The following is a 27,231-nucleotide window of genomic DNA, read 5'->3' as shown; positions in this document are numbered from 1 at the left end:
ATGAGAAACAAACCTGTGAGCAGAGCCATTTTTGCCTAGGAAGTACTGGAAAGTTAAATGTGTGCTAATATATGTACACCATTAATAATATAATATCATTTACTGTGGAGTATTTTATTTCACTTACAAATGATTTAAATAAAATAATAAATAGCATTAATGGTAATTTGGATCAATTCAAGAACATCAAGTATTTTACTTCTACCAACATGAAATAATAGTTAACACATCTGAATTAGGTGCTGAATAGATATTTCTGAATGAATGAATGGATGTTCAGAATACACTAAAAATCAGGATACTGTCTTATTTTGAGTATTAATACAGTCTCGTGTGTGGTACTTGAGATTTGCTCATTTAAGAATGCCTACTATAATTTATCAAAAAGAAATCTTAATTTTAAACCATTAACACTTTCATAGAAATGCAGCAAACATTTATTATCTTTTCTCTGAATTAAATAGTAGCTTAAAATCATTTTGAAGACCAATCTAAAAGTTTGTATGTTATATTTTACATGGTAATTGTGCAATAGAATGAACGACAACAAATAGAGCTAACTTACTTAACTCATTCATTAATAAAAATGATAGAAATTGGAATCCAATCTCTGGGAAATATATATTTCATAGAATAATGCACAGCACCTGCTTTGTTTACACCTACACTATCACCAAAACATTAGATCTTAGTAGCTTGCAGTTTAAGTTAACAATTGAGCATGCATTGCACATACCAAATAGATTTTCACCTTTTCAACTGAAGAGTGTTCACCAGATGACAATTAGTATCTGCTAAGTGCTCTTCAGACTAACATGATATCATCAAGAAATATCACAAAAGTGTTGACACAATGCTCATCCAGCTGGAGATTCCAAACAAGTCTGTTTTCACTGCCATTTACTGTAAATTGTAACTCTGCACCAGCTGGCCAGATCCTTTTCCTCTACCCCACTCTCAACAGAAGAAAACAAGAATGTGCTTTTTGTTTGTTTGTTTATCGAGTTTATCTAGTTTAAATTGATGAGGAGGTAGAAAATACACATTTGAAATTAAAATTGAATTATGAATTATAATTATCCTAACCATGTAATTTCATTACTTTATACATATCAAACATAATTTGTTTCCTAACATCTATTTCATTATTGCAGTTCACAGAAGGAAAAAAAATTAATGAGCTAAAATTTACGTAAAAACCAGAATATATATTCTGTGCTAAGCAAAATTTTTTTATTTCTCAAATTTTGCTTACTTAGAGATGTAATACAGTTTAACTATAAAAATTTGAATCTGTAATAAATCATCAACAAAACAAAAATGGAATGTGCATATAAAATCCATGTAATGGCAGAGTTAACAAAATAGCTTCTAGAATAAGTCAAACTCTGATTCAAACCTAAATTAAGGCTTGCAGTTTAGCTTCTTCATCTGTATTTTCTTCAGCTAAACAGTTAAGAGTAATATGTAATAACATTTCTTATCTTACAAAGCTGGATGAAGATTGAAAGAAAAAATAAATAAATGTTTAAGGTGATTTACACCATTTCTGGAAAATAGGAACCACTTAATAAAAGGTAACTGTTATTACATCACTTATTTTTATAGAAATATTGATAAAAAATATATACATCTACAACATAATATTGATATATGTCTCCTCTGTCCCATATGCCTGTCCTCCATATATTTGGAGATCTCTTTATATTCCCATTCTTTTTTATTTATTTAGCAATTTTTGTATCAGGAATAAACTAAAGGGGTGAAGAGGAGAAGGCAACTTAATGACCACCACTACTAAAGCGTCTCCTTCTTACTTACTTGCTGCTTTAGGAGTGCACAGCCTTTGGAATCAAAGCTTGTGAAGACCAGATAACTTAAATTCATAAAGAATGAAAATCCAAATGTTACATATTTAAGAATCATTTCCCCAGATAAATCGCTGAATCTTTTTGCTGAGAAACTACATTTAAACTCTTCTAATTTGGAAAAAGTTGGTTTCTGTCATTGTTTTATGGCAAGTATGAGGTAAAAATCTTGAAAGGTCCTGAGTTGAGCATGGTGATAGGTCACAAACAGATATTCCCCAACATTCTCAATCCTTCCCAAATCTCTATTTATGCAGGTTTTCTTTATCTGTGGTCCATGAATCAAGGGCTATTGGGCTATGAACTAGTGGTTCTCAACTGAAGATGGTTTTGCCTACTAGGAAACATTTGACAATACTTAGAGAACTCTTTTGGTTTTCAGAACTCAGGTATCAAGTGGATAGAGCCCAAGGACACTGCTAATATCCTCAACACACAGGACAGTTCCCTCAACTAAGAATTGTTTATCTCAAAAAATCAATAATGCTGAAAGTGAGAAACTCTGGAATGGGTCTCGAGATGTACATCATGGCCGCGCACGCGTGCGTATGTGTGTTTGAACATTTGTCAGACCCAGCAGGGCCCTCAGTTTCATTATGATTATCAAGAACAAGTATGGTCCCAAAATGTTTAATTACCACTGACTTAAACTGAAAATAGAGCAGAGAGAAAGAAGAGATTAATTATGTATAAATAAGCTATTGACATTTAGGAAATAAAGTTAGCCATGACCCTGAAGCCCACAGGCAATGATAGGACTAAGTTATCATATATAAGTTTATAATAAATATGATACAAATAAATATACAGAATGCAGTTCTTAATGTTTTTGGAACTCTACCTTAAAAAATTAAAAAAGATAATGAGTACTGAGAAATTAGCCTATAGTTAAAAAATAATTTATTAAATTCTAAATGCACTAAAATTTATTTTTATGCACTAAAATTCACATATCACTTTTTATCTTCATGAAAAGAACAATATGTTAAAAGCCAGTAAATCTTATTTTAGGTTGCTTACTAAATAGCTACATGACCTTGGTTATTTTATCGCTTTTGTTTTACAATTCTCCCTATATATTTCATTGAGCTATTCTGAGGATCATGAGGAAGAATAAATAATGGAAGGTCTTTAAAAAGTGTACCTCAATATAAAATATGTTTTCTTCTGACTTCCAAGCCTTTTACTCTTCAACATTTTTCAAAATTGTTTTTGATTTCCTGTTTGCATTATGCGATCTGAACTAAGACAAGACCAAATAAAATTTTTTATGACTAGGTCTTATCAAGCCAAAATTTGCAGTGTAGGATATGTCAGCATTTGCCAAGTATATGATTCCAGTATTAGAAAATTATATTAAAAGTAAGGAGTCATGGATTATAATTCAATTCAATTCAATTCAGGTGACTTGAATCAGGCACTGTTCTAAGTGCTGAGAATACAATAGAGAAAACCATTTGCTGAAGAGATGGTTAACGGATAAGGATAAAGTAGGTATGAGTCTATGTAGCACCTAAAGGGGACAATCCCTTCTATATCACCATTTTCTCCCCTCTTTTCCTTTAGTATATTAAAATACATTTATTAACTGTCCCTCAAACCTCCTTTTTCCTATACACAGTTATTTAAATTACGACTCCTTGTGGGATCTGAAGACGTGTTTTTTTGGCTCATCAAGCTACTACCTAAATAAATGGTAGTATTTTTTAGTACTTAAAGGAGCAAAACCAGAGGAAGATTTTTTTCTCACCTATAATTAGAGAAGAAATTTTTACTATTGTGTTATATTCCACAGCAACACAGTGTAGGTTCTCAATGAATCAAACCTATTTTAGGAAGGGAGCTTACACATGTAGAAAATACATCTTATTATAGCCTTCTAAAGGGTATCATGTTTATTTAAGAGACCCTTACAAGAGCACAGACACGAGTAAGCCTAATAAGTTTTCTTGGACAATAATGAGGTGGAAACAGAACTATTTTTTATAGAGTTATATCTTAGGCAAAATCACTATGCAGGCAAAATTTATCTTTTTTTATTTCTCAACTATTATTCTTATTCCTCAATTCTCAGAGATAACTATTCTAACTTTTATCATATGAATTCTGTTTGTACATTTGTTTCTTTTTCTCATTTCAAGAGATTTCCTAAATTAATTAGCTATAAGGTCAAAACAGTAATAATAACAAACCCTACCAATCATTTACTATGTACCATGCACTGCACTAAGTGCTTTATATAAATTTTCTCTTTTGCTCCTCAAAGCAACCTTAAGAAGTATGGACTCATTTTCACTTTATAGATTAAACCACGGCTTTGAAAGGCTAAGTGAATTGCCTAAAGTCACAACAGCTAATGTGCGCTCTTAGGTGATGATCAGTGAAACCAATTTGATGGTGAGTACATGTGGAGCTTATTTTTCCATTCTTGGGATACTTCACTTAGTAGAATGGGTTCCAACTCTCTCCAGGAGAACATGGTGTATACCTACAAAATGAGTGCCATGAGCACTGTCTGGGGAATGGGCATGCTTGAAGCTCTGACCCGGGGTGGGGGGAGGGCAAGGGCAATATACGTAACCTAAACTTTTGTGCCCCAATAATATGCTGAAATAAAAAAAAAAACAGCTAGTGAGTGAAAAAAAATCTAGATTACTATTAGATTACTATGACTTTGAAATCTGTGGGCTTAAAAACTATACCTCCCTCCAAAAGGTGTTTCCATAGTATAAAGATATCCTCTACTCTTGGTTTCAGCCAATAGCCAGATTTTATTTTCTTGGTAAGCCTAACTTTTATGAAGGATATTTTTAAACAGGAACTTTCTTCTCATTCATTACATTATATGATCGATATAAGTAAACAACATGTAATAATTTACTAATATTTATTAAACACTTACTGTGAGCCAGGCACTGTTTTAAGTAATATCCAAGATTTATAAAAATAAATCCTCACAAGAATTCTATAAAATATTCAGTATTGGTACAGGAAGGTTAAGCGATTTGTTCAAAGTCACACTTAGGTGACAGCAAAGTTGTGATTCAAAATAAAGCAGTTAACTCTAAAGAGACATTAGACATCATTATGATTCCTCTATTACCCTGTCAGATACTTCTCAAACTAACTTACCCCAATGAAATGTACTGTGAATAAAATACAAATTTCCTAAATAGTTGTTCAAATTAGAAAATAATATTTTTAATAAATTCCAACTGGAATTCAATAAAAATTCACACTTGATTCATTATTTCATCATAGAGTAAGGGAACCAATATTCTTAAAAGATGACATTTACATGCAGATTGGGTAACTACATTCCTTTACAAAAAGTGAAAGAACTATAAAAATTATTCTAAAAGCAAAATATAAAACAATTCTTGAAGATGTTTAAAAAATTCAAGTACAACTTAAACATAGTGTTTGACCATATTAACACAAATATTTCTGAAATATTTCAGGTATAGTTATAAGATTATGTCTTTTGTTTATATTATATAGTGAGTTGTATTTTAGAAGGATCACATATAAGCATGGTATGAAAATATGAACATTTTTATACAAGGAGGAAAAATCATGTTTTACAGCAATGTCAAATGTAAACAAGGAGTAGTCACGATTAATATGAGCCTATATATAATAGACGGCCATAGAACAAGCTGACATTAGGTCAGTTCTATACAGGATGAGAATATAGAAATATATACCTTTTTTCACTACCCTTTTAAATATTTGAATTGGTTGTCATTTATGTTCATAACAAATTTGGAGACTGGTATTGTGATTTTTAACAACTAGCATAATGTGTTACAAATATTCTCAATTTCCTCATGGTTTTAAATAAAATGCAATAGGCAAATCATCTAATCTATGTATAAGAGTGTTTCTCAAACTATGTTATGCAGAACACTGAAGAGTTATTTCTCAGAAAAAAAATCTAAAATAAAATAGTTTTATTAAAACTACATATTTGTTAAAACTATATATTTGGCAAAATGAATATTTAACATTGTTATATTAAATATTGAGAAATCCAGCAATTAAAAAAATCTATTTCTAACATTAACTTTTTCTGTCAAGAACATCTCGTTACGCACCAACTGCGGGTCAGGCACCACTTTGGCACTACTTGACACAAAGCATTTAAGATCCCCATTCTGGCATAAAAGAAATGGCAGAAAGACATAAATGCAACATTATGAAAGAGTATATCACATGGAAAAAATGGGGCATTTTAATATTTGACTGGGAATCTACCTAGACTGGGTGGCAAGGCAGGGTTGGTTTCTAAGGAGGTACCTTTTATGCTGAGACATGAATGACAAAAAGGACATTAGAATGGTATTTTACTTACCTTCCAAAGTTGGTAAACTGAAGTGCAATACTATATATAAAAATAATAGGAGATATAAAGGGGGTGGTTTAAGTGATGAACTGTACCCCCAGCCCAGTTCCAAGAGCACTGAAAGCTCTCCTTAAGTGTAAGCTCAAATAATGACACTGTCTTCATTATTAGTCAAAGAAGAAAGCCAATTGGAAGATCCTGGGAGAAGAATACTAAGTGTTCATTACCTTTTTCTTTATTAGGGACTTTATTTTCTTCTCTGCTTGTTTGGTTTTCCTATTTCCATTTGTTTACCTGCCATATATAATCTTTTTGAGGACAAGGGTTTTTGCTTTTGTTTTTTCCCAATGGATCCCAGTCATCTAATACAATGCTTTCATATACTAAGTGATCAAGAAATTTTAGTTACATCAATGAGCAAAATATGATTATAGACTTTACCCAAAGGGTAAGAGGAATATATAATATTTTCTTCTATCCTTTATAAACATCAATGTGTCATTTTAATTCCTCTTTATGAATGTGGAGTAAAGGCACATACATGCTTAGTTAGTGGTACGTTATTTGAAGATATTAGTCTTCTAAAATTATTCCTCACAATATACAGTATACAGTTTTTTTAGTAACATCTTATAAAAGATGAAGATCATGTTAATCAAAAAGTAATTTATTATGTAAATATCTGAAATATTTTCTTTTCACTTAAAATGTTAATAAAAAATGTATATTCATATACCAGTCTTAAGAGATCACATCAACGTCTTTTGTTAGCAAATAACTATGAACTGATGTTCCATACTGTCTTTCTTGTATCACATACTAGGAATTGAGATGATCAGATTTTTGGTTTCTGTTTCTTCAAAGAGGATTGAGACTTTAAAGATGTATGTGAAGCATTCTGAGTGTGGAATGCATCCAGATTTTAATTTTCCTACAAACATTTTAGTTACCCCATCTACATCCAGTTAAACATAATTATTTTCAAAGATTACCTTTCGAGAGTATTTTCAAGGCATTCAACTTTGTTTTTGTAGAAACAAAATTTTTTATCACATGCATATTTAACTGGTTCTGCTAATCTTAGAATTCAACTGACAGGAAGAGAGAAGTTCATGGGCATATTAAAGAGAAATTTATTTACAGGCTGTAGGCGCCGGGTAGGAGATTTTAGAGAAAACAAAGAGTGCTGACCATATATAGGTCAGCTAAAAGAGTTTTGTTTTGTTTCTTGTAGTAACATTGCATAGATTAGCATTCCTTATGACACCACTTGGGGAAATGCTCATCAAGAGTGATCAAAGTACTCTATTTCTTCATTATTGGAAATTACTTATATAAATTGGATGTTTTATTTCTTCAAAAGAAATAACTCCATTTTTTTATGTTGAAGTAATTTTTTTAACTAAAAGAGAAAGGAAAACATGTTATCAAAGATAAATACATGCTTAATAAAAATAATCTTAAGTAATTTTTTAAACTTACGAATATAGTCTGTCAAAGCAAAGAGACCCTGTAGAATTTAAAGTTCTCTGTACTTGAATATTTCTGTTCTACCTTTCCCAAATTATTGCTATGTGGTCACATCTTTCTGCAAAAAAATTATGTCAAAATTTCTCTTTTATATAAACGCCTAAAGAACCAGCATTAATAGAACACTATCTTCTCGTATTGTCTTAATTGGGGTTTGAGGGCAAAAGGAAAAAAGATTATCAAACAAAAAAAGCAAAAAAAGGCCATGAAAAACAGGGAATAGTAATGATATAATGATGGGAAAAGATTAAGGAATTTCATTACATTATTCTTTCCCTAATTTTCTTCTCCTTGTGTGGTTTCATTTCATCTTAGATATTCCCATTATTTACTCAACACACATATACTCAATGGAAATAGGTGAAGTATGATGGGAAATGGAACACACAATGGGAAACACTGACCTCTGAAAATTAGAGGTACCGCTAGCTATGATAGGCATATTCAATATGGAGGCTAAAATGAACTCAAATGCAGTTCTAGAGCTCCTTGAAAATCAAACAAAGTCTCTAACTTTGAGTAGTTTTTGTTTGTAGAATCAGCAGTGTGAAGACAAGTGTATAGAACAAGAACTCAGACCGAGTTTTGGTCCAAGCTTTGATATTTACAAGACATATTTATTATTCATAACCAACATGGGGTCTTTAAACATCTAAGCCTGTGTTTATTCATTTGTAAAATTGGAATTTTAACACTTGTTCTGCTTTCCTCATAAGGCTGTTGTAATATTTAAGTAACATAACATATAAACAATACAACGGTTTAAGATACAAATATTATTTCAAAGGTATGAAAGAAATGTATTTAAATTTTAATTCAAAAATTGCAAGACATATATTTTCCTTTCCAATTTGTCCTCTGTTTTGGCACTTATTTCTATTTTAATGGGATAACTTTATCTATTATTAAATAGCTAGAAAGTCTACATTGAAGTTTTTAAATATAGAAAATTAATCATTAAAACTGATTAAATATATTTTGAGCAATTACATTTTTGTTTTTGATATCTATTATGCTATGATGTCTTATTTGTTATTCAAAGTAAAAATATATAATTTTGTATATATATACACACACACATAGGGAAATCAAATAGTTTTATAGTAGCATTTTAATTTTTTCAAACTATTTAAATCTTGTTATAATATTTAAAATGGATCAATTACTTTTAAAAACAGTAAATATAGCCCTACTGACACCTATAAAATGTTTAATAATAAATAGACTTTCTCAGTAATGGATTAATCAACATTTAAAATGACAATATTTTAGGCCAGGCGTGGTGGCTCATGCCTGTAATCCTAGCACTCTGGGAGGCCGAGGAGGGGGGATCGCTTGAGCTCAGGAGTTGGAGACCAGCCTGAGCAAGAGCGAGACCCCATCTCTACTAAAAATAGAAAGAAATTATATGGACAGCTAAAAATATATATAGAAAAATTAGCCTGGCATGGTGGCACATGCCTGTAGTCCCAGCTACTCAAGAGGCTGAGGCAGGAGGATCGCTTGAGCCCAGGAGTTTGAGGTTGCTGTGAGCAAGGCTGATGCCACAGCACTCTAGCCCGGGCAACACAGTGAGACTCTGTCTCAAAAAAATAAATAAATAAAATAAAAATAAATAAAAATAAATAAAATGACAATATTTGATTTCTCCTTAGAAACCTCTCTTTTTGAACATAAAGAAAAATTTTAAAAATTGCACCAAATGGAAAACACATCAACAAGAAAAGATCTTATATATTTTTATCTTTTCTAAGATTGTGCTAATAAATTTATAATTATTACAAAGTACTGTGCTGAGTAAATTTTTAGTATTTATTCAGTTATCATTTCTTCATAAAATACTTCAATAGCTGTACATAATTTAACATTTTCTCCTTAATCAAATGTTGAATAACTACACCAAACTATAAATTTATGTATACTTTATATGTCAGATTTTTTTCTCTAGGCTACACATACTCTAAATTCTTGGACAATCTTTTTGGTTTAATTATGCATGACTGATGATAACTGTTTGCCTGTTTAACAACCTATCTGATAATGTCAAATGAAAAGTATTTAAAATAGATAATAAATTGACTCTTTCATTCAGGAAATAGTGTTGTTAGCCTTTAATTTTAATTAGTTTTGTGGTACTAAAGTTGATCAGTTTCAATATCTCCATTTCATCTTAGAATATATCAAACTTCCTCTTTTGCATTTTTCTCTAAGAAAAATAACTAAAATATAAATATCCAGTTAATTTTAACAACTGAGAATTATTTTTGATCCTAAAGTATGTCACTAATTTACTATGGAATAATAAATCAGTGTTTAAGTGCTTTCAAAGAAATACGATATAGTTAATCAATAAACTATTTATTGAACATTCCAATGAATGGTATTAATAATATAATATATATTGCAGGCACCAGAAACCAGAAGTTCTTTATATTTAAAATCAAACTAAGGACTCTTTTTCTGAAATACCTAAGACATGTAGTATTAAGTGTACTCATTAGGAATTTACAAGATATTTGGAAACTCTTCAATAAGCTGCCTTCCTAATTTTGTAAATTTTAAAAATAATTTTCTTATTAGGCTGTAGAAATCATAAGCATTAACATCAGTGTCATGACACAATATTCAACAGAATTTTCTGATTCTGAAGTTTATTTTTCCTCCCCACTTGTGATGTCCTATTTTATAATCCTCTATTTAAAAAAGTACTACATCATACATGCTAGAATTCAGTGATTTTATTTAATAAAATGCCAAAAAAGAATCTTAATTCCAGGAAGCATTATATTCAAAAATTACACATTGCTTAACTCCTAAGATTATCTTTGGTGAGACTATTTCCCATCCATGCTAATACATCATCATCATATTATTGATATTAACATTTTATGGGAATATTCCTGATATTTACAGGAAAAACATGCCCCCAGCCTCAAAAACTTTTGATGAGTTAGTTTTAAAAAATACTAAAATGAACACAAAGAAATGGAGATGTGAACACATACTCACTTTAACATATATTACAAATGGGATCTGTGTAAATATATGTTAAATAATAATAAACTATAATAACTTAACAAATTAAAAAGTGTATATGTCTAATAGGTAGATACACTTTCAAACTAAACATTTAAAGGACTCCATTGAGAGAAAAGTTTTTTCAAGATTCATTTACTCATTTCTGCAAATATTTTTCCACACACTAAGCTTGTTCAAGGCCCCATAAGATATAAAGGCAATTAAGGTAACAATTCTGTCTTCACCAGGCCTATGTTTGGGCAGAGGTCTTTTATAAAACATGTATATAAACAGCTAAAATACAAGGAAAAAACTTCTTATATTAACCTATATTAACCAAATGCATTTTATTAATTCTAATATTAAATGCAAGGTAATTTGTTTTTTAAAGTTATAACATAAAGAAAATTCACAAATGTGTGTGTATATATATAATATATAAATGGATATACATGTGGATATATGAAAAAAATTTGCATTCTGCTGAGTTTAGACAATTAATATTATTTGGAAATTATTGAAACCATTTTTGGAAAATCAATAGATGAGAAGAAAGCCCCACATAAGAGGAGGAAATAGCAACAGGTCTTATCTGAAATAAAGAATAATTAATAAGGTAAGTCCCTAAAGCATACTGGAGGGTAGAGAAGTAATCACATTTCCAGAGAATCTTGATTTTGGTTGCTGTCACCTAATCCTCTATAATATCAATGAAAATTTACTCTAATATTTATAAAAATCTTTAATAAAAGTTAAAATTTACTGGTCATTTATTTTGTAAGAGGCATGATATTGAGGAGTTTACAAACCTTATCTCATTTAATTCTCACAACCTATATATTAGGTACTATCATTAACCAATATTACAGTGAAGTAACTAATCTTAAATAGTTTCCTGATTCAATTTTTTCAATGATTCAAAGCAATATGCCACTGTGTTTTATGGGCCCAATTTTAAATACACATCCATAGGTAGCTGGAAGTAAGAAAATGATGAGTATGTTGAAGGGTTTTAGGAGGAATTTGAAATATTTTTGTATTCTATATACAAGAGAAGGGTGAATACAGATTTTAATGTGAATGAAGAACATTAATAAGAATTTACAATTCAATTTAGTGATTTCCCCATATAAATATTATGTTCATTGTTTCCTTATTAAAGCCAGATGATACAGAACAGTCTACATATTGTCTTCAAGAAAACAACTGATTGTATGTGTTAAATATGAAGAAAATTTTTATAATGCCCCAGGAAAAGTCAGAAAATCAACTCCCACTTATTGAGATTACCAGAGAGTGGTGTCATTCATTCCATTGGGTGTAGAAGGGTCAGGATAGTTCAGAAAATGAAGTGACAAAAACATGAAAGTGCTATTTCCATGAAGAATTATTTGAAAAAGAATTACAAATATTGTTTGCTTTGTTGGTCAAATAGAGTATCAGCTGGTAACTATGAAGTGTTCCTTACACATATTATCATTTCAACTAAGAAAAAAGAAAATGCAAGTATATTGAGAAAAGTGCACTATAGTAGAAGAAACACACAAGGATGGCAATAAGGTTTTGATGCCAACAGAAGAAATTATTAGGAAAGTAATAAACTCATCATGGACTTTCAGAATATGTCAAAAACTGACAATAAATTTAGGGGAAATCCATGTACAAACATATTAAAGAGAGAACAATATGAAGGCAAACCATCTCAGATGAAGAAAAAATAAGTCCAATAAGTAGAAACAAGATTCATGAGATGATCATCAGTCCTCAGACCACCTCTACTGTTCATTGTATCAGAAAGCTACCTTGAATCAAAAATAGGTAAGCTTCAGTAGTTGTTAGGGAATAAATAGAACACATGAAGTACAATATAACATGTAAAAATTCCTCTAACTAGATAGTCCTGACCATAAATTACAGCTGTATTAAATTAAGAGGAGAAAGGGAGCAAAGAAAGGAAATTGATAACGAATGAACACCAGCTCTCTGAATACTGCTTTGGGCACATTCACAGATTATCATCATTATTTACAGTAAGTATGGGACTAGCTATCATTATTTCCATTTTATAGACAAGAAAAGTGAGTCTGAGAAAAACCAAATAACTTATTGTGACCACAGAGCTAATAATTGTTGAAATAAAAATCCAAACATAAGTTGTTTGCAACACACAACACTTTTTTAAAAAATACAGGTTGAATTAAGAAAAGAACTTATCTCTTATCATTACTGGATCTCAAATTCACAGAAAGTGCCTAGCATACTACAGGGACTAAAATACATATATGCTGAAATTGGGTGAATGAATGCCTGAGAGAACAGATTGCCTATGGAAAAACTATATGTGTAGAAAAATTATAAAATAAATTCCCAAAAGAAGAATAATTTAAAAATTAATTCAAGGACCCTACACTGTAGTAAACATATACTATACAAATATCAATATGCAAGGTTCTGTTAAGAATTTGCAATAATATAATTTAAATCAAATCTGTTGACTACATGTTATATTATTTTGCAGTCAAAAGAGATAACTAATTTGTAATATATAATTGATATATTACAGCATAAGATTGTAATATAAAATTGATAGAATAAATTTTATAAAATGGAAGGGTGTAGGAATCTAAAGGAGAAGCTAGAATTGGGCTAGAAATATTTGAAAATATTTTTGAATAATATGAGACAAAAATAGGACTTTATATTGGAAAAACTTTGGATATGCAAAGAAGAAGTAGCCATCATGAAATTTACACTTCTCTTGGGTACATACATAAAGTCTGTAGAATGTGGCTATGTAAGCACATTTAAAAAGATTCTTAAATTACACGTGATCAGATAAAAACAAGTTTTCACTCAATTAGGCTATAAACTATACATGCACTTTTTACTAGCTAGCAGAACAAGGCAACATGTCTAATATGTTTGATTTTATTTATTGATGGCAATTAAACCTAAGACTCTGTAACATATTACTGACATGTTTAATGAAATTGGCGTAAAAGGATCTTTTATAGGTCTTTGAATTTTTTGATCTTTCTGTCTATCTTGGGAAATAATAGTGCTCAACACTCTTATGCTGCCTAACCATTTTCAAAGGAGTAAATCAAGGTGATTCAGTTGTTCAGAGTTATACCAGAATTAGCATTCAAATGATTAAAATAGGGACCTGCAATACTATAGCAAGAACTACTGCTTCTCATTTTTGTTAAGGACTGTAGTATACAAAAAGCTCCAGGAAATATTGTAGCTTTAAAAAGAATGAGCATGGGCTTTGGAGACACACAAGCCTAGGATCAAATCCTGATGATGCGTCTACTAGCTATATTAAAGTTCACAAAATTACTCTGCTTCTATGAGGCTGTTTCCCCACTTGTAAAGCAGAAAAATTATGGCTTGTTTCAAAGATTCATTGAAGTAACCAATATATAACACCTAACTATAAATGATGTTCAATATCTTTTTATTTTTTCTCTTCTGTTATCAGTAGTTTGTAATCATTAGGGATGAAATCATTTTTGGATAATAGATTTTTTTTTCAGAGTATCTGTAGTATTTTTAAGAATTCACTGTTTTCCTATCCAGTAAATGCTTGTGACCATTTGATATATATGCATATATATTTAATATATGCCATATACATTTAATATACATGCTAATATACTTAGTCTCATTTAAACAATTTCATATTTTCCCTCAAATATATAACACTTTGATTATCGTTTATCACTGTGGATGTAACAGTAGCTACAATGTGGTTGGTGCTCAATAAATGCTTAGTATCTAAATAAGCAATAAATTTGTCAATTGCTTTTATTTTTCTTAGTAATAGATGCAAGATAATGAAAAAGGTAATTGGCCTGGAATAAAGGACCTAGATTTGAGTTCTGGCTCAGTTACTTCCTACCTGTTCCACCTGGGGCAAGTTACTTTACCTATGCAAGCCTACTTAGCTGTAACAATGGGAAAGCAACACCTTATTGCATATTGCTGTGAAAGTATGTCATACACAGTAGATACTCCAAGAGTGTGAGCTGAATCTGAATCATGGTGTTCATGGCTCCATTATTATGAACATAAAACATTCTGGTATGCACTTTGCAAATATGCAGAATTAGAGCAAGTATTCATATATAATTTCTGAGCTGCTATTCTATGGTTAAAATGGCAAGGTATAGGGAACCTTCTTGCCCATACAGACTGCTTTTGAACCACACTGTCTTCAGCATAAAATACACATGCCCTGAGGACCCATAAGGACATATCTAATCCTGGATAATTATTTGCTACCCTATCCAGAATCCAGAGTTGGCTCTATTTTTTATTCTAGCTCTCTTATCAAGTATTCCAATATTGTCACCAGTTACCACATTTTCTATGCTAAGCTCTGTCACAAACGGTAATCTTCACCCTCTGACTCTTTGACTGCCATTAAATCGTATTTCTCATTCTTATTTCTTCTCTTCTGTCTCTTCTCATTTCTCCTTTATGCCCTCAATGTTTCATGAGATTACCCAATTACAGTGCTCTCTCACTTATGGTAAAAAAATCAAACCACCATCATTTTGTTGAGCATAAAATTTGTGGTTACAGTGCCTTTGAGTGCTCTGAGTCTACACTTTAATAGGTAAAACATGTTTTGGTGTGTTTCTTCTTCCAGATTTGGCGTCAAATGCCAATAAATATCAGATTGAGATTAGGAGAAGAAAAGCAGCATACAATTACTAGCTGATATAAATTTAGTACTATGCCTTACATATTGAGCTTCTTACATACAATATCAAATTTAATCCATGTAATTCTGTTGGAGAGGTAAAGCTTTTGTTCCAGGTCACACAACCAGTAAGTAGAAAAGCAGAAAATTAAACTCTGGTCACTTGCATTCTAGATACCTCAAAATATGACCAATTTCAATAAAACTAGGCAATCACAATAGACAATAAACTTTATACATAAGCAAAAGTAAATCTTCATATCTATTATTTCATGTTAATTATGCATTAGCAAAACAATTAATCAATGATACAAGCTCAATAAGAGAAGTGGAGAACTATTCAAAAATTTACAGTAAGTACCCCCTTAACATTGTGGATAGGTTCTTGAAAACTGCAACTTCAACTGAAATATTGTACAACAGGTACAAGAATAACATCACTTTGCTTCGTATCAGTTCCTTACAATGTTGATAAGGGAAAAAGTTGTTTTCATTATACACATTATTTTACTTAAAGTCATAGTTTCCAAAAACCTATTGATGATGTTAGAAGAGGATTTATTATACACATAATTTCCTTTTGTGAACATTTTCAAAAAAAATGGCCCCTGATCCCATTGCAGACCAAGGTATAGAGCTACTATCTATATTCTAAAATTAAAATAGACAGACTAGCAACTAAAAAGGAAAGCATATGCCAGAGTGAAAAATATGACACTAAAGCTTCAATTTGTATTATACAACATATTTCACTTTATCATCGGGAAAATATAAGTTTAGAATCATTCCAATTAGTTAATATATTATATGAAATAAAATGTATTTTCTCTTATTGTAGTTTTATATAATGCAATTTCTGGGATTCATTTTATCTCATCCCAAGTGATCTAAAGTTTTAGACAATTTGAATGGAAGTCACTCATGTAGCATAACATGATTTCCTCCCTCCCTTTTTGCCTCTCTTTTGCCAACCCTTCAACTCAATGTTTGGGTTTGGAACACTAATAATGTCCCAGGCACTGTGTTACACAGTAGAGATGCCATTTTCTATCCAACTGATAAATTACCCAAGATATTAATTTGGAAAATAGTTACTTATAAATCAAATACTATATATCTAAATATGTTCTCTTATAATTAATATTATATTTATAAGATTAGGAAAACTCTATGATCCCTTGACTTATTAATTTAATATTCCTATACAAAAGATGAAACATTGTTGGAGGTAATATACCAACAATGCCTTCTGATTACAGCTGTTATATTCACATCTCTTAAATCCATTTAATATCACTAAATTTAACTTAGATGTATGAGAGGAAAGGTCTTTCTGAAAACAACAGAACATGCAATTCCCATAGCTCTTTAAGTGATCCAAAACCTTTAAATGCTTCATAGCAATAGCCACAGTTTAAAATAAACAAACAAAAAAAACCCATAACGTAGTATGAGTATGGGCAGTAGACCTATGTCTAAATGACTTATAAATAGAAAAATTCAGTAAAGTACGATTTCATTCTGGTCTAGAAAGGGTTATAAACATGTTTCTTAAATTGAGCAAATTACCAGCTATTTGGAAAGTACAATGTATTGGCTTTTGGTCAAAACAGCAACATTTAATGCTGGCAACACTGCCAAATTCCTCCCTTCCTCTATTCCCCTCTTCTTAGAGAAAGTGATTAAGAGACCAATTCCCATGCCAGCTGGATGCTTTTGAGCACCAAAGGTCCTCTCTCAGGATTCAGAACTTGATATGGCTTAGAAACCACTATGCTAATAGATAACCTCCTCAACATTATAAATCAAAGCCACATGACCACATTAAAATTCCATCTGCTAGTATCAATACCCTGTGGTTTATAAAGTACTGTTGACCTACCTCTGGGAGATGGTTGGAATGATAACAAAAGTTCTGTTCTGGTTTGGGGAGTGTAGCTACTTTTCATATTGAGAGTTATTCATCCATAGCAATAGCCAATTCTCTCTACCTCTGTATCTGTATTGATTTCACTTAATTGAAGCCTTAAAAGAAAGGAAGAGGAGGCTCCATGAGTTGAGGTAGTAACAGAAAAAATGTTAGGAGGACACAACAGACATTTGGTTATTTTGAACTGTTCCGGTTATCTGCTGATTATAATTATGAAGAGCAAAACCCTTCCTATATAATTTAAAAACTTGGATCTTCTTAAAATTATAATTACATCTAAAAATCTTAAAACAACTAGACCACTGCATTTAAAACTTTTCAGCTGAAACTCACAGTAAGAAATCTCAGTGCAGCACACACACACAAACACATATATGCAAATACACCCAAAAGTTTAATCAAGGATATTTACCTTTACTGTGTAAAATGGCTTATAATATATTTCAGTATATTTTATTTTAAAAATACTCTCAGTAACTAGTACATTTTCTTTAAGACCCACTAGTAGATTATGTCTTGCAACTTAAAGGCACTGAATATTTCCAGACTTCTGCAGGAATTATTTAAAATAGAGACAATTGATATATGCATTCAACAAAAAAATACTTAATTACTATAAGCATGAAGATTCAACATAGTATTAAATATACTATAATTATTAAAATGTGAAAAAATTAAACTAAGAAACAAATACATTTATTTCTTTACCTTCCAGTGATTCATTAATTCAACATTTAGTAGATATTGGCCTGATATATGCAAGGTTCTGTGCTACACCCCTAGAGATAGATGAACAAGAGTTATAACACTTACAAACCCAGGTGTTTTTTCAATCAAAATTAATATAGCAAAGAAGAACAGAAAGTACATTTTGGCAAAACATCAAATAACTTCTATTATTTAATTTCTTCAACATCTTCCACATTTTTCTGTAATTACATACAGTGGAGTAATTAAACACAACTTGATAATGATTATGCATATGTAGAAAAATCCTAGATTTTACTCTCTAATAGTATAAGAAGTTCTTGTTTCTGCTTAATTTGAAATACATACAATATATGACAAAACAAAATGTGGCCCAATTTAAAATTTTCTTCAGAAAAGCAAAAAGTTATATGATGCTCCTAGGGAAAAATATAGCAATAAGTTTTATTTCTCATATACACAGAAAGTATCAATCACAAACTTTAATAGATCAGCAAGCTCTGAGAGAGATAGAATGGAGGAGATCAAGAAATTCAACTTCCCTCCCAATTCAGAAATTCTTTCTAGAGCATCCCTGAGAAAGGTCATTTCATTAATAATGGTCTTACATTAACATTTTTCCTGCAAAACTATTTACCAAAAGTAAGTCTTGATGATTGCTTATACTGGAACCAGATACCTGCATAAGTCTTTCAGAAAGTGTTTTATAGAAGTTAGGGGGAAGGTCACCACACTATCTAATATTTGGTTAAGAGAGAAGTTAATAATAAAAGCAGAAAAATCAAAACCCAATGCCCACTTTTGAAACTTCCCTTCGCTATTCTCTGTAAATCATGTGATGTCTATAATGTCTTAATTTATGCCACTTTTAAACAAAATATGGTAGAAAAATTATACGATTTTTTTAAATCAAAGAGATTCACTGCTTTGAGAGACTAATTCCTCCAACAGTCAAATACTTGAACCATAGGCATTGTTATGGTCATATACTTCATAACTAGAAACTTTGATTAGCTCCTTAGATATTAAGCCACATGAAAGAAAGAACTTAAATTTTTATTGAATTCAATAGGCAACACTGTAGGAATTGTCTTAGCATTTTGATCACATATGCACAAGCAGGGTTTAATCCTAGTTCTCTTTTTCTCAGTCAAAAAAAGATACAGTATTATTGAATCTTGTCAATATATACTCATCAACTTTATTTTCTACACAAAGCAACATTATATATTTTCTTACTATAATTGCTCATTAAATTGTTTACTAATTCAATATTTATTCATTTGGTTTAATATTCTCACCATAATCTGTGCATGGAAAAAAAAACTCAATGTATTCATTTTTCTTCTTTGCAATATGCCTCAATGTTATAGTTTAACTTTTATGCATGTCCCCTTAAACAACTACTATATCCATTGCTAATGAGCAACATTTACGGTGCCAGGGGCAAAGTAGTCATTAAAATACTTTTAAAATCACTGAAACTATTACTTTTCACTCTGTATCAATCAGGGTTCTACAGAAAACATTGAAACCATTTTGGATATTTAAAACAGAGGGGATTTAATGCAGGAAATTTATTAGAAAGGGTATAGAATCACTGGGAAGCCAAACTGATAATGGTGAGATAAACTAGTGGTTAATAATAAATAGCAGGAAGTCACTACTGCTCCTAGGTTGGAGGAATAATAGGATAAGGCAGTAAAGAGAAGCCCAGGAGTTAGTTATCAGGCAGAAGCTGGAACAAAAAGGTCCCAGTGCGAGATGGATACACTGCTGGACATTGCCCAAAACAATGAAGGAAGGGAGAAATACCCTAGCCTCTCACTTCATCACCTTTTCCCTTCTCCCAAAACTACGTGGCATTGGCCAATCATAGCCTGAAGACAGTTGATGTGAAAGACTGGGAAATGCAGCCTGAAGGATTAGCTCCATCCCTTATCCCCAATAACACAGAAGAGCAGAAGAATGAACCATGTATCAGATCAATCAGGCATAGAACTGACACAGACCGTGACATGAACATTTTTAAAAATTCCTCAGAAGTACTGCAGAATTAATGGCTCATTCCATGAAGCCATTTAATTGTAAAGCCAATCTATTTAAAATAAGTAGTTCATTAACATACTTGTGTTCAAAGATTTATACAACCACATGGGCTTTTCAATTCTTCCAAACTAAAAAGAGTGAGCCAGAATAAGTTCATCCAGAAAATTTAAAAAAATTTAATTTAAAAACTTAATTAAAAATTAAATGTTTTAAATGGTTGTATATTGATAAATCAAATAATACATGCTACTAGAACTGTTCTGCAAATCACTACAAGTAACATTTAGAATTTTATTCTATATTCTGAAACATATTTTTCCAGATTAACTCATTATGATAATCCATTACATCTTCCTTTTTTAAGAAGGAAAAACCTCAGAGTTTTAAAAAATTTGTTCAATGACACTATTTAAGCAGCATATAGGCTTTAAGAGTATACTTTAATGTCCAAAACTGAAAAGACCTATATAGCTGAACAGTGTATTTGGAATACATGATGCATCAATGTGCGAAAATAACTCAACAGAAAATGTGAGACTCTCCAGTGATATTCCAAAAGTACGGAATAACTAATTTTTGCCACTATTTTACTACTATTTTTACTATACTCTCACACAGAAATCATTTATTTTATTGTAATCAATAGTATGCATTTCAAACCAAAACTAATTACTGTTGTCTAATCAAAAGGCAAACTGTATTGTACAAACAGGCTGAGAGGTAATAAATTCTTGTTATATCCATTTATAAATATGCTTGCAAAACTTTTGTAATTTTCAATGGGGTAGAAATGTGCCCTATCCTCTATGCAAAAGTCTTCCTCCATTTTACAATATCATAGTAGGACGTCATATATCTTCCATTCAAACCCATTGCATTAAAATGACAGAGTTGTGTTCAACTTTGCTAAGGTAAAAGAAGATACCACAATTAAGGGAAGAATCTATCTTCCTTCCTTCGATTAAAGCATGACAAGTAGATAATAGGATATTTTGAATTCATATCAGGAAGGCAGCTAAAAATGTACAAAATTCATACAGAAGGGTTGAATAAGAAACAGATTGAAAATATTAGTTTAAAAATGACATGTGTTTTAAAAATGTGCAGGAACTGGGAGGATGTAAACAAGGATGTTCACAGTATTGTTTCCAAAGAATATTAAACATTTTCGACATGTTTACATAACGGTATTTGTTAATAAGGTAAGAGTAAAGGAATGGATTCACATGAAAGTTTAACTGCAAACTTATACTTTAAAAAGTCATCTGAAATTTATGTATTGATCTAGATCAGGGTTATATTCTCCTCAATTCTCCAGGTCTAGAAACACTGAGTCCTGAAGCACCACCCATGTGGTTCTAGCATTCCTGTTCTCTACCATGTCACCCCATGACACATTAACTGAGATCTTCCATGCACTACAAAATGTAACTTGAAGAATGGAGAAAAACTTAATGTCTCCATAAACAGATTAACAAGTTTTGTTAAGAATATTATATGCATTAAGTACAGTGGTAATGATAGTCTATATTTAATAAGTTAATGAAAACAACTTGTTTATATAGTGAATTATACTATAGACATTCATGTATCTGGTTAAATCCAAAGTTTAAGTAAAGGAGATATCAAACATTATTACCTTGGATATATGCATCATTAAATACTTTATCAAGAGAGTCCAAATAATTCAAGTGAATCCTTCAGAGATTTAGCAATGAATGACGTTATTAAAAGTAAGGGACATCTTGACATTTACTATATGGCTTCACTAACCTTAAGTGGTAAAGTTAAAATGAAAAAGATGTTAAAAATATTTTTTTTCTTTTTTAAAATCCTTCTAAAAGAAATAAATGGTGTTAATATTGTTAGTGGAATTTCATCATAAGTCCTCTTTTCAAGCTAAACAGAGAAAGATTCACAAAATGATAGCTATCGTCCAGTAGATAACAGAATGTTTTTCCCTTGGGTATTATAACTCCATTTAAGGAAAGTTTTGTTTTTCTTGATTCTCTTCTCAAAAACCAGACATTCTGGCACTTAGGAGATAGAAATGTATCATTTGACCTTTAAACTTCTATTTCATTAATGTAACCACAAGCAACAGAGTCAGTGACTGGCATGTTTGCACTTTAAGGCCTTTACCACTTAAAGTTATTTGATAACTGTTATGCCACTATTTGCTTTTTATTACAGACACTTTGAGGAAATATGTTACATTAAAATAGAATACATTGTGTAAACCTTGATAAATGGTATCATGTAATTCAGTTAAGTGTTCTCTTGAGCACTCCATTCATGTACTTTGATGGGGAAGGAGTGTATGTTTAAAGGGTAGATTTTTTGTTGTTTTGTTTTCTAAAGAATTAGAGAATAACATCAAATATGATTTTAAGTATACAAAGTAAAAATAAAGCATAACTCTGTGGCATTACTTTTGATGAAAAATACGTCACCTGAGTTGCCTACACTCAATTAGTCCCTAAGCTCTATCTGTATTGGTCTATGAACAGAGCAAATACCAGCCGTAGGAGAAGAGTCAAGAAAAATAACTGACATTTAACATTTTTTGGATAGAGAATTTCTTGCAAATAAATATGTTAAATTAGTTTAAAACCTATGGAAAATGTAAAAAGCTCAGCAATTGGATACTTCCTAGAAAATCAGAATTACTATGAACAAGTTGCTTTGGGTAAAAAATAATAAAGATCAAATTTTTATTTCATATGAAAAAATTATTTAAAAACTAAAAACCAATTGGTTAGAAACATTATCAAGAAGAGACAGACTCTTTTCTCTGTAAGAAGTTTGAAAGTCAAGAGTTCCCTAAAATAAGATATGATAAAACTCAGGAGACAGCATATAAATGGATGAGGTACAGTGCACACCAAGTAAACAAGGAATGCACCAAAACAACAACACTGAAAAGTCATTGTCCCCACATATTAGGGAAGCTTCTCTGTTGGAAGCAATGAGTGAACTAAACATAGGTTCTTGGAAGCAGAATATAGGTCCAGCTATTTTCATTAACCACAGTATTTATTAGATTGTTCTTAGAAAGCCCAATGCCAAGATATATCATGGACCCATAAGTAATCCACCAAATCCTTTAGGTTGAAAATGGTAAGCCTCATTACAAATAAGCAATACGCTGCTACAAACATATTGCTGCTCCCAAGATATGTGTTTGAAACCTCTGAAGACAGTGTTTAGTCCTTACTACTGTGTTCAAACTTCTAAAACAAACTTAATAAAAGCATAAATATGGGTTTTATTTACATCCTCTATGTGACAAAGAGCTCATTACTCTTACCAACAATCAAGAGTTATTTTACTATGTTATAATATTTGTTACTTATATACACATTCAGTGGCATTTTGTATTTACAACAAAGATATGTTATAAATATGTTATTAGTGTAGATTAGAAATTATAATAGAATTACACGCAAATTTGGAATCATAAGCATGTTTCACAAGGTGTAAGTCATATACCACACCCACATCATTAAATTTAAATATGTTGCATGATTCAAGCAGAAACATATCTTTCACCTTAGACATACCATGTACACTGATTTTGTGCAATTCACACTTATAAGTCAGCTACCACCCAGTGGAGAGATAGGAGATCTTTCAGGGAGATGTGAGGTGGGGTGTCAGGGGGAGAAAGGAGGGTGATGGGAAATGAAAGAATAAGGGCGTTTGCCTTGTTTAGATCTAAGCACTGCTGATCATCAATTTATATTTTCATAGGAGAGAAAATGTTTCCAGAAGCTCACTCTACAGTGTTGCTTAGGGATAAAATCAGGCTATGGATGTTCATAAGTGACAAACTATTTCAATGTTCAAGCTTAGGGAAACGGAGGGAAGAAGGGAGCAAAGAAAAGAAGTAAAACTAAGGACAGAAGGGGGAGGAAGGTGGGAAGAAAGAGAGGATAGGAAGAAAACAGAAAGAGAGAAAGCTAGAAAGAGCGAGATGAGAGGTGCTGTGTACACATGTATGAGTGACAGTGTGTGGAAGAGAGGAGTGTATGCCTTTTAAACAGTGAGAGAGAATCTGAATGTGAAAGTGGTTGTTAGAGCATGGAAGTGCCAGTGTGTGTGAGGATGTGAGAGAGTATGTGAGGGAGAGTGTTTATGAAAACAAGATTTATGAGGGTGAGAAAATGGTATTGGAGGGGAGAGAGTGAACATGTCTGTGTGTGACAGGTGGAAAAGGGTATGGGGAGACGGATAAGAAACGGGAATCAAAAGAGGGAAGACAAGGCACAGAGTAGGGGATTAACAAAGATATAAATGGGGGTAAGGGAAAGGTGAAGAGAGAAGAGAGAAGGTTAAATAAGAGAATCAGAAATGACAGTGGTGGAGATTGCTTAAAAAGAGGAGAAAACAAAAAAGATAAAAAGAACAAAAAGAAAATAGAAGTGGGATGAAAAGAGGCAGTGGAGGGAAAAGAGAGCAATAAGGAGATGGAGAAAACGGAAAAAGAGAAAAAAGGATTAAAGGGAGAAAAGGGTAAAAGGAAATAAAGCTGAAGAGCAGGAAATTGAGCCTAAGTGTCCAAGTGAGAGGGGAAATAAATGGAAACAGAGAGCCAGCAGTTTGGAAAAGTCACTTATGCTAGAGTAAAATAGAAACAAACCTGATAAACTTGTCAGACTCTCCAAGAGTACCCCATGACAGTAAAACAGAGACCTGGTGTATGGAGTTTCAAAGTGGCACCTGCCCCTCCTTCTAAACCTGACACTTCACTCATCCCCGGGCTACTCTGCGTCCTGGCAAAGTGCTTTAGCATCACGAGTCCAGCTGCTACCTGCCCCAGCATAAAGGGGCCAGGACTCCGGGAAGAACCAGCACCTGGATTCCTTGCAATGTGGTCTCTCCAGGGTGAGCACCACCAGCATTATTTCTCGGTTTGTCAAGAAGGCAAAGAGGGTGGAAAGAGAGACAGAAAGATAGACTGAGACAAGTACGAAAAGCACGCCGTTCTTCCTACCTAAGCACCGCCGTGTCCCCTTTTCTGACCATCATGTTGTCCACGGCCGCCCAGGGGAAGTCCACGCTCTGTCCAGCCGGGAGGCAGGAGGGTAGCAGGCAGCACAGGCTGAGGAGCACAGCCGCCAGCCACTGGTTCGAGCAACAAGCACCCTGCACCAACAGCATCATGTCCATCCCTGCTAGCGCTGCTCACTCTCCAGCAGCTTTCAGCTCGCACTCCCCCACCCCCTGGTGCTGGCGAGTCTGCCCGGGAACCAGGCGGCGCGCCACAGGAATTTTTTTTTTTTTTTTTTGTGGTGGGTGGGTGGGTTTCTTTCTTTCTCTCTTCCTAGTTGTTGGGTGTTGTTTCTCTCTCTCTCTCTGTCTCTTTCTTTCTTTTTTTTTTTTCTTCTTAATTTGCCTCCCCTCCTCCTCCTCTTCGCTATCCCTCCCTCCCTCCCCTCCCACCCCCTGGCACCACACTACACCTCCTCCCGGTTGCTTTTGGCCGCGTCCGGAGTGTGTCTAGTTCTCGGGCGGCTCGCACACCATCTAGCGAGGAGGCGAGCGCGCGGGCGAGTGAGGGAGGAGGCGCGGCGGCGGCGGCGGAGGCAGGGCGAGCGGCGGCGGCGGCTGCAATCGCAGCAGCGGCAGCAACAGCAGCAGAAGCAGCGCGGGGCGCAGCGGCGGCCGCCGACCCCCGGGCTCGCGCGCGTTGCCAAGCGGCCGTTTCCTTAGCAACCCCGCCCGAGGACTGGGGATGGAGATGGGAGGGGGGGAAATACGGGGTAAAAAAAAAAAGAGAGAGAGAGAGAGAGAAAGAAAAGAGAAAAAATAAAGGAAGGAAAGGAGAAAAATCAGTTGGAGGTATATCACAATTATGCAGACCGAGGGGGAAAGAGGCACGGTAGACTGAAGGCTTCCCTCACTGTCGTAAGCGGGAAGGGGCGCTTTGCTAGGAAAGTCCGCGTGGCGGGGCTGGGGTGAAGAGCGCACGGGGACGCTCTGCCTTCCCTCTCCGGTGCGTTTTACCGCTTGAGGCCCCGTAACTTTAAAGTCCTCCAAGTTGTGGTCGGCGCCATCATGACGCCGGCGACTGTGAGTTGTTTTTTTGTTTTCTTTTAATCTCGCTCGGGTGACCCGGCTACACTTAACAAGAAGCTAACTAGTTCCCTCTTCACCCCTTTTTGAGAGTGGACAGGGACGGTGGCAGGAGGCTGCTTCTTGAGGGGACGTGAGGGGGTGCGAGGCCTGGCGGGAGAGCAGCCTGCGTGTCTGTTGGGTCAGCCAATATGGGTTGCGGGACGCCCCCCCCGTTCTCTGTGCGTGTTGACACTAAGTTGTGTGTGTGTGGGGGGCGGTGTTTATGGCCAACATGGAGTGTGTGTGTGACAGAGTGTGCGGCGCGCGCGAGGCCTGTGCACGCGCGGCACGCAGGCGCGCTGGGAGGGACGGGCCGGGATGCAGGGTCGGGAAGAGACTGCAATCAAGTGTTTTAATTGTGTAGAGCCCGGCAGCCCAGTTATGTAAGAGGCAGTTTAACCCGTTTGAGCCTATCAGGCGGAATGACCGGCGCGTCGGAATCAGGCAGGGCAGAGTTATCGGGCTGAGAGAGTCCCAGGGTTATATTTTTTAACAACCTCCCAACCGGGTTGAACAGACTCGCTCGCTCCTTGGCGGTGCGGAGCGGCAACCTCCGCTTTCCACGCCGCAGCCTCCTAAGCTGCTCCCGCGGTTGCTGCGAGCCGCTGCCCGGGCCCGTGGCTGAATGGGATGCTGGGCATAGGGCCGCCCCCCGCCCTTTTTTCCTTCTCTCCTTCTCGAACTCATTTCCAGATTGGAGATCCTAAGCTATTCCGGGCCATTTGCAAATCAATGCGAGAACCCAGGCTGGAGTCGATAGCAGTTACGCCAATCAATCTTGTTCAGCGAGGAGTTTGGGAAGCAGAGGCGGCAAGTGAAGGATAGAAACAAGTAATTAAAAAATAAGCTACCCCCCCTCCCTCCACCCCATTCCCCTTTAGAAGTCTTTGAAGATTTTCTTTGCTGGATCCCAGTTCTTCTTCCCTTGGAGGAAATAAATAAAGCAAACCCT

At 33.6% G+C, this 27,231-nt stretch overlaps 1 protein-coding gene across 1 annotated transcript in view; it reads right to left on the bottom strand.

Annotated features, from left to right (window-relative positions):
• NEGR1 (neuronal growth regulator 1) overlaps nucleotides 1–25,444 on the bottom strand; it is an 817,382-nt gene extending 791,938 nt beyond the window's left edge. Inside the window, exon 1 of the mRNA XM_045547746.1 lies at nucleotides 25,156–25,444. Within this exon, the coding sequence (XP_045403702.1) occupies nucleotides 25,156–25,331 (176 nt within the window). The 5' untranslated portion in view covers nucleotides 25,332–25,444. The remainder of the gene's footprint in view (nucleotides 1–25,155) is intronic.
• Between the last annotated feature and the right edge of the window lie 1,787 nt (nucleotides 25,445–27,231).

The sequence above is a fragment of the Lemur catta genome, chromosome 3, assembly GCF_020740605.2.
Source record: "Lemur catta isolate mLemCat1 chromosome 3, mLemCat1.pri, whole genome shotgun sequence".
Lineage (NCBI taxonomy): Eukaryota > Metazoa > Chordata > Mammalia > Primates > Lemuridae > Lemur > Lemur catta.
This window is presented reverse-complemented; position numbering and strand designations above follow the sequence as displayed.